Consider the following 9635-nt stretch of genomic DNA (forward strand, 5'->3'; position numbering starts at 1 on the left):
CCTGCGACCTCGAGCTCTAGATCCACAGCCGCAGCCGCATCATTGAGCTTCCTGATGCCACTGCTGCCCGTGCCGCTTGGGAGCTTGGTTATATCGCCCACGCTGCTCTCTTCCATCTCCATCGTGGGAGCCCAAGATTGTTGATGGTCATTTAGTACAAAATTTAATTGTCAACTCCTGCAAAAAAATATTTCAAAATATAATATAAACTTAGTGGTAGGGGTTTATTACTAAATGTTTCCACGAGTTCTGGTAAAAATATGTATGCAGGCGATTTCTGGGAGAAAACACACTCGCCATGCGACAAAATGGACCACCGACCAATCATACGCAAGTACAAAGGATTGGAGGGCCCACATGTGAGTTGAAATCGACTTAAATTGGGGGCTAAACCATCCTCAACCAACATAGGGGTCCACCTGTCATGCATTGGAGAAGATTGGTGGCCATGTGAGGTTAGCCTGGTTTGGCCGAACCAGGGATTCTTCCGAACCAAACTTGTCGCCCCTGGCACCTCCTTTGCATGTGGCAGTCTCCTATTGTATGGTGATGACGGTTATGGGTGAACTGACCTCCATACCTGCCATTCCAACCATCATTGGCACACTATAAAAGGAGGAGTTTGTTTCACTTCTCAACACACAACTCAACAAGTGGAGTACAACTCACCTATATTTTAGGCACAAGTTTAGTATGTGGAATTAGGTAGAGAGTGAGGGGAAGCTCCGGAAGGAGTGTCCCAAATATCGGAGTTCTCTCTAGGAAGTTCGGGATGAGTGTCGGAGTTGTCGGCATTCTTCCACTAGAGTTCTGGAGAAGCGCTGGAGTTGTCGGCCTTCTTCTTGCACGTACCTCGGCGGATGCTTCTTCTAATCAAGTAAGTATTCAAGATTTCCTTATGTTATTAATTTAGTTTACTTAAGTGAGATATATACTCATCGATGCGGGTTTGTCGCTAAGTTTATAAATAAGTGCTCTAGTACTATGACTCTGGATAAAGAAGGAAGTTCCTATGCGATGCTAGAGTAGTAATCAATAGCTTAGGCGTGGTGTCGAAGTTGGTGATTACCTTCGTTTGTTCTGTGCTCTACGGAAAGTGAGGTAGGCAACAGGTGGTGATAGCTATGTTCGTCCTTTGTATCGACCCTCAACGTTTGGGTACATCATAAAGCTCAAGGCCGGACTCCAGGCTAATAGACTAGGGCAGGGCCGATGCCCGAAGCATTTAATAGAGTTATACCTTTAACTTAAGTTACCTAGTTGAATCCCTAGGAATCCTCTCTGGCCTAAGCCTACCATTTGTTGTTGTTCTTGGTTGAATCTTGTTCCTAGATATATAAATGTGTCCCTTGTGATTCGATACCCTTGGAATACTCTAAGGTCAAGTGCTACCGTTGTATCCATGTGCTTGTGGATCTATCTCTGACCATAACAAATACCAACAAAGCTCCAACTATGCCATCCAGAGCTTGGCGGCTACTGGGCTACTGCGTCCATTGCTCGGGAGAGAGAGGAGAAGTTGTCGTCGAAGAGATCCATGGCAGGTGGTGACGAAGACAGTGTTGCGACTTGTCGCGAAGACTGCCCGCCCGTCCACTGCCGTCCCCAGTGAGCATCCTGTAATAGCGCCATCATCATCGCGGAAGGGTTGTTAGGTGCAGCCACCACCGAATTGGGCCTGTGACATGTTCTGCAGTGGCCCAGATCTAAGGAGGGGGGTAGTGGGGGAGAGGAGGAGGCGATGTAGCAAGAGTGTGGCACTGAGGGACCTACGGCTGTGGGAGGCATCAACGATGTGTGCTTTGTTGTCGGTGGGCGAGCGGGTGCGGCGGTCCAGCAACACGGCGGGGTGTGTGGGGGAGAAACTTGCCGGCCGACTGCAAGCGGGAGGAGTTTGTCGACCAACCGCGACACACATGGGGAGGATATCGCCGGCTGGCGACAACAGCGTGGTAAAGGCATCACTCCTCACTCCTCCATGGTGGCAGCGGTGTTGGGTGAAACTCTAGCATAGGCTTCACATCACAGGTCGTGGACAGCAGACGGCGATGCAGATGACGGGACAACGAGGGAAGTTGTGGAGTTGTGGTCACCGTCGGCGGATTTGTGCAGCTGGCCTCGTGGGTATATGGTAGTGGCCATCATCATTGCAGTGTTGCGTGCCCTCACAATCAGCCCATCATCGTCCGCTTCCGCACGCCAACCACTCTCCCTCCTCCGGCGACGGCGACGCTAGGGCGACACACCGAGATTGAAAGAGGAGCAGGGGGTTGGTAAGTGAGCCCTACCTTTTTTTACTTTGTCACTAACATGTGAGACCCACTTCTATCTTCAATTCCTTTCATGACTGGGCTAGCACGTGAGTACTTGTTGGAAAGCTTATGCAGTCTACTTTCAGACGGTTTTAGTCCCACATCAAAATTCCAACTGAGCTGCCGGGAATATGCAAAACAAGCCACGTATATCATCCAGTCCGAATCTGATTTGGGTTTTGGGCCTTGTAATTGTATCGTGGGCTTAGCCCATGGGGTGTGCGCCCTAGGGCAACCCTAGGACGTCCCTATCATATTTAGTCAGTAGCCGTCATCATTTAGAGTGCGGTTTTGCTTAGATTATTCTGTCTATAACAGTTTCGCTGCTAGATCGGTTTGTGGAACCCCAAATTTGAGAGCTTAATCATTCATATGCAATTGTGTTGCAATCTATCTTGTTCTTACTTGTGTTCTTCGATTCGCATGCAGGGATTAGCCTTCTCGGTGAGGTCAACCAGGTTTCGGCACGGTTGATAACTAGAGGAGACGCGGTGCTGCGATTGCGGGGCTTAGTAGCGTGTTCGTTCAGAAGCCGGATCAAGTTGTGTCGCGACTCCCCCCAAATCGACTGTTTATCAGTACCTATCGGAATATCGGGACCTAACTTTCCTCATCAGTTGGTATCAGATCGCGGTTGCCCATTAGGTAATTTATCTTCCCATGACCAGAAAATTGAGTTGGTATCAGAGCGTGGTTTCCCGTTAGTTAATTTATCTTCCCATAACCAGAAAATCGCCACACAAAAATATTTATTCATTACCTAGAAAATTTGAGCCGTTGCATTGTTCTATAAGATTTTGCATTGTTGAATTCTAGGTTGCATCGTCGTGTCGAGTGCTGGTTTAGTTTTAGATTTAATTTTTAGTTTTGAGTATTGCATCTGTTCATCACTTAGGTCTAGGGTTCATCACTCAAGTCTGTGAGTTGTACGTTAGTTTTAGGTCTAGTTTTTCATCTCGTCGGCTGTTAGCGGGACCTTGAAAAATTGAATCGTCTCATCGTCGGGTTTCCGTTTTTGTATTTTGGAGAAATTTTTATCCAACGGTTTTGGAGTTACTCGATTTCTAGAGCTTATGTGTTGCCGTACTACTGTGCACATGTGGGGAGTACCGTGCGCACGCGTGAGGGGAGTACTCCGGATCAGATCAGATCTATCGGTGATTTTCCGTATTTTTCTCTATCTAGAATTGTTAAGTAGCGGATTTGAGATATTTTTATAAAAATAGAACCTACATGATATGAGCAATCCATTTTTGAGGTGATCCAATTTTAGTTTTGCACTTTGTGTTTTAGTCCCTGTAATATTCATATTTACATTCGATTAATATTCATATTTACATTCGAGTCCCTGTTCGAGGTCAGTGGTCAGTTCTTGTTTAAAATATAGTAAAAAATAAAGAAAGAAATAAAAGGCAGAAAGGTGCAAAGAAAAAACCACACCTAAAAAAAGAAAAAAAAAGGCAGAAAGGTGCTTAAAAAAAGCCACACCAAAAAAGAAAAAAAATCACTCATCCTTTGAGTATGTTTTCATAGTGCGGAGTTGTGCATTGATTTATATATAGTCCTTAGTGTTGTCGGGTGCTTGATTGAGGTAGAGTTGAGTCTAGGCTAGGCCAGCACATTGACTAGTACTTTGAACTATTATTCAACTTTGCATTTTCTGATTAGCACAATTGTGTTCCTTGCTACTATATATTGTGCCTCCCAATCTCCACATATATACTTCTGGTCAGCACCGCTTTGATCCTTGTAATCGCAATATCACGTCCTTCAAGGTGTCACGAACTAGCCACCGGTTGTTCCGTCCTTAGCATTGCTAGTAAGACACTTGTAAGAGCTTGGTAAAATGCTTCCATTTGCTAGCCTCCACTACAATCCATGTTCTGTAGTTAATAGGAACAATACTGTTCTGTTGTTCTCTCTTTTCTACTGACAATGGTAGGTTAAATATCTTATGGACATGAGATAAAGTTGGATGGGAGACAAACCATAGCTGCTACATCACCTTCTACAGATGCACATGATGAAAGTAATTTGGTGCAACAAGTTCTAAGTTCTCAAATGGAGAAGGCGGAGCAATGGCAGTACCACGAATTATTTGAAACAAAGTTTGTGGTAAAGGGTAGAGCATGTCGTTGTTATAATCGATAGTGAGAGTTGCAATAACTTTGTGAGTTCAGATTTGGTTGAGAAACTTGAGTTGCCTACACAACCGCATCCTTATCCATATTACATCAAATGGTTCAACTCTTGTGGTAAGTTCAAGGTAAATAGAATTGTGAGAGTAAACTTTTCGATTGGAAATTACCATGATACTGCAAATTTTGATCTTGTCCCTATGCAAGCATGTTCTTTGTTGTTTGGTCAACCATGGATATATGATAATAACGGTTTGCATAATGATATTGCTAATACATGCATATTTAGAGATAATGGTCGAAAAATGAAATTGGTACCATTGAGTTTTGCTGAAATTTTCAAAGATAATCTTGAAGGAATGAAGAATGGAATCGATAAAATTTTCAAAGATAGTTTTGAAAGGATGAAGAATAGAATTGATGAGATTTTCATAGATACCAGGAATGATACTAATATTGCGATGCCTTTAACTAAATCTGAGTTATTATGAAACAAATGTATTTTTGTGCCTATTGCTTTGGATACTAATATTTTGCAGGCATATGAGAACAACCAAGGTAATGAGGAGGAAGAGAAGAAAGACGAAGAGCAAAAAGACCTATCCATAGCTCCATACATGCTTGAGGAATGTTTAATTGACCAAGCGCCTATAATTTCTAAAGATGAGAAAAAAGGTAATGATGATGAGAAAAAAGGTAATGATAACGGATCTACAACTACTCAAGGTTTGCATAGTTATGATGTGCCAACTATGTCCACTACTTGTGCTACATTAGAGCAACCCATAGTGGAAAGAATTATTGAAATACCTTTGTCACAAAACAATTTGCTTGATGTTTCTTGTGATAAAGGAGTTGTGCGATGCTTCACTTATATCCATGCCACAACTAGTGAATGAACATGTTAGTTCTATAGTAGAGCCACCATGTGTTGAGTTTGAACATGTTATTTTCACATTGCTAGCGAGCATGAAGAGTTTAAATTGCTATCTTCTTTAAATACTTGGGGTTATTTTCAATTTGATGATCTTTGTCCACTAAACTATTTAGAGAAGAAATTATTTGCTAGATTTGAATTGCCATGTCTTTCTGATGTGATTTTTCATGTTATTGGCAACTATGATAGTAAAGGAAAATATAATTTGCATCGAGTATATATTTATTCAAATTTGACTATACCTCCTTTTCATGATGAGATGTATTGTCTAGAGGACCAGTTCCTCCAGTTGTTTAAATGAGTTACAGGTTGGTTTGCAAGAAGGGGAATGTTGTGGTTTTGCGACTACAAAGATTTCAGGATCCAACCATATGACCATCAAGAAATGCTCCTCCCTGGATGTTGTGATAGATAACGGTATGTTCAATACGCTCCATGACAAAGTGAAACCGAGAACTGTTTCCAATAAAGAATAAGAGGATGATGAGGACACAACTAGCTCGGATATAACCATGACTACCTTATGTATTAATCAACCAAAGGTGCATATATTCTATATTAGATTTACATGTTATATATTTGAACAAACGTTGCTACACAATGAGTTTCGTGTGTTTTTGTTTGCAGAGGTACTTGCTTGGGCGAAAGAAAAGAGACCAATTGTAAGGAATGCATGGATGATTAAAGAAGTTGATTGGGGACCAAACCAAGACCTTCTCCAAGTCCACTTCCATCTCACCACGTCACTTTTGATCCATAGAAGACAAGAGATCAAGTTTTACATGTTTTGGATTCGGATTTGGGCCTCCTAACAGCATCAACTTCAAATGGACCTAGCCGCTGATCTAGAAGGAATTTCGGGGCCCATGAATACTTGTTGGAAAGGTTATGTAGTCTAGTTTCAGATGGTTTTGGTCCCACATCAAAATTCCTACCGAGCTGCCGGGAATCTGCAAAACAAACAACGTATCTAATCTAGTCCGAATCTGATTTGGGTTTTGGGCCTTGTAATTGTATCATGGGCTTAACCCATGTTGGTGTGCACCCTAGGGCAACCCTAAGACGTCCCTAATCATATTTAGTCAATAGCTGTCATCGTTTAGAGTAGGGTTTTGCTTAGATTATTCTATGAAGAACAGTTTCGCTACTAGATCGGTTTGTAGAACCCCAAATTCGAGTGCTTAATCATTCATATGCAATTGTGTTGCAATCTATCTTGTTCTTGCTTGTGTTCTTCGATTCGCATACAGGGATTAGCCTTCTCGGCGAGGTCAACCGGGTTTCGACACGGTTGATAACTAGAGGAGACGTGGTGCTACGATTGCGGGGCTCAGTAGCGTGTTCGTTTAGAAGCTCGGTATCGAAAGATCGGGACCTAACTTCCCTCATCATGGACCAAGTCAACCCGCCACATCAACAAAAATTACTTCCCAAATCACTGAATAATGATTCGATTTTGCACCGGCTTTTTATGTTGAGGAGGTGTTATACCTGATTTTGGGGTTGAGGAAACGATTTGACCAAGGGCAAAAGACGAGAGACGCAAAATAGACTTATTACTCGTAGGGGATGATGAGCACGCACGCTGGGCACCTATTGGCCCTAGCATTCCGACGAATGAACGGAAGTATTTGATTGGCAGTCGAGATCTCCATTTAAAATAAACATCTTAATTACTCGTGTTCAAAGCTTAATGGGAGAATGCTACCAACAGGTCTACCGATGCTACGAATCTTTATCGGGCCCTCCAACAACTATGTCTACTACTGTTCTCTCTAATACATATATGTATCAATTAATAAAATATTTTTTCTCTTAAACTACTTATCCGAACTACGATCCGATTAAACCAATGTATTTGTTATAATTAATTCTTTATAATATCTATGATTATATTCTAATAAAAAAATATGTTTTATACCATTAATGTTTCATGAACTATAACGATATGTTTTAATATATGTTTTCACCATGTTTTACAAAACTTAAACAATCACTACTCTTACTCTCTGCTTCCATACTACCTTTTTTTCTCCATTCCATTCATGTACCATGTATATAGTGATCTTCAAAATAATATTTCTTCTTCTAAACTCCTTATCCGATCTATGATCCGATCACACTGTTATATTTGTTACAATTAAATCTTAAAAATGTATCATATAGTTATATTCCAATGAAATAAAAAAATATGTTTCAAACTGTTAAAACGTATGTGATAGCGACATGTTTTAGTGTTTTCATCACGTTTCACAAATTTTTTAAAATATTTTAATTGCTGATTTTTTTTCACTATTTATAATCTAATGCTTAACTCGTTGGTAAAGTGAAACACACCTGCTAGCTTTTATTTAAGGAATCGGACGATCGATTTGTGGTTTTCTCTTGAACATAATGTGCAGTATATGCACATCGATCAGCCGTATACATGCAAATATTTGCATTAGCCATAAGCCATTACATTAATTAGTAGCAGTACAAAACTCGGTTCGTATGAAACAACCGATCGATCGAACTCGACCCAATTTCACGTACTTGATCGAATACAAATTAAACTGAAAATTAGCAGTACAGGTCAAAGGTGATGGTATACTAGACTGGTAATGCGCCGTACGTGTCGTCACACATTACGCCTAGCCGTGCGTGGTTATTGCGCTATCCAATTCCAAACTTGTACGTGGACGGACGAGCGCGTCGATCGGCGTCGACCTTGCCACCGGCTTACTTAGGGACATCGGTTGCCTTTGGCTCCGTGGCGGGCTTGGCCGCGGCTTCGTCGGCGTCGCTGGACTTCGGCTTGACCTTTCCCTTGCCGCCCTTGGCGCGCCGGCCGGGGCCGCCGCTGCCACCGAGCGCGGGCGGCAGGATGGCCTCGCTGACCTCCATGATGGAGATGGCGTAGGGGCGCGCGGCGACGACCTTGACGAGCTTGGCGACGCAGGCCGCGCCGGGGGCGCCCAGGTACATCTGCCCGTCGCTGGCCTTGGTGTAGTTGACGACGCCGAGCTTCTTGTCGGTGTTGGACAGCAGCGTGGGGAGCATGGCGGTGCGGTCCTTCATCTCGCCCAGCTGGATGGGGTCGAAGTACTTGAGGAGGACGTGGTTGGCCATGGCCATCCGCTGCTTGTCGGCGGGGAGCGACGTGATCGGCTTCATGGCCTTGTCTTGGAGGACCAGCAGCGACGCCGACTTGAGCCGGTTCGTCTCCTCCGCGACCTTCGTCTGCGTCAGCAACTTCAGGAACGACCCGTACTGGGACTTGTCGGCGAGCATCTGGTTCACGTCGAAGGCGCCCAGCGCCGCCGGCGAGGCCGCGGCGAGGAGGAGGAGGACGGGGAGCAGCGTCATCTTGGAAGAAGCCATATTTCTGGTGCTAATTAAATTAGCCTGTGGTTGCGAGCTCTCTGCAATGGCGATCGATCGTGCGTGGATGCTTATAAAGGCCGCGATGGCTGCTATTTCTGGGAGGAGGTCGGGGTCGTCCTCTCCTCCAAATGTGCTCCTGCGTACGTACGCCGCGCGCCCTGGATGCCGTCGTCGCTGCTCTGCATGCGGCTGGTTCCCCGCGGTCTTCGCTCGCCTCCATTTTTAATACTCCCTCCTTCTCCTTCCCTAATTGTTTGACACCATTGACTTTTTTAAAAAACATGTTTGACTGTTCGTCTTATTCAAAAACTTTTATGAAATATTTAAAACTATATGTATACATGAAAGTATATTTAACAATAAATCAAATGATACGAAAAGAATTAATAATTACTTAATTTTTTTTAATAAGACGAACGGCCAAACATTTTTAAAAAAAGTAACGGCGTCAAATATTTTGGGATGGAGGGAGTAGAAGCCAACCCATTTCATGGAAACGGAAAAAGGGAAATAAATTCGCTACAATTTCCTTTTTTCTTGTGCGAGGAAATCAAACTCAAACAAGTTCGATCCTCAGTGTTGCACTATCACTAAATGTCCTGCTCGAACATCCGAAGCGAGTTACTGCCCCGAGGCACACCGTCACAGTGCCCGGTATGTACATTCAAAAATACAAATTAACCTTCAAGTGTATCCAACAAAACAAAAGGTAGTTTTTTTTTCGAGGAAAAGTCTTTTCACCAACTGCGGATGGAGATTCACAAATACGGAGTGTCAGAGTTACGGATATCACATACCTAATAGTAGTTGACTAAATCTCGGCAGGACCCACCACATACCATGTCTTATACGGAAACAACCTTCGGAGATAAGAGGAGTTCC

At 43.2% G+C, this 9635-nt stretch overlaps 1 protein-coding gene across 1 annotated transcript; it reads right to left on the reverse strand.

Annotated features, from left to right (window-relative positions):
- Window positions 1–7812: 7812 nt before the first annotated feature.
- Window positions 7813–9280, reverse strand: LOC4329295 (fasciclin-like arabinogalactan protein 3). Its single transcript, XM_015769276.3, has one exon. It carries the CDS (start codon window positions 8748–8750, stop codon window positions 8109–8111), a length of 642 nt encoding a protein of 213 aa, XP_015624762.1. The 5' UTR covers window positions 8751–9280; the 3' UTR covers window positions 7813–8108.
- Between the last annotated feature and the right edge of the window lie 355 nt (window positions 9281–9635).

This window comes from Oryza sativa, chromosome 2, assembly GCF_034140825.1.
Source record: "Oryza sativa Japonica Group chromosome 2, ASM3414082v1".
Taxonomy (NCBI): Eukaryota; Viridiplantae; Streptophyta; class Magnoliopsida; order Poales; family Poaceae; genus Oryza; species Oryza sativa.

Coding starts and splice junctions, on each gene's coding strand:
- LOC4329295 (XM_015769276.3), bottom strand. CDS start 8,750: ATGGCTTCTTCCAAGATGACGCTGCTCCCCGTCCTCCTCCTCCTCGCC.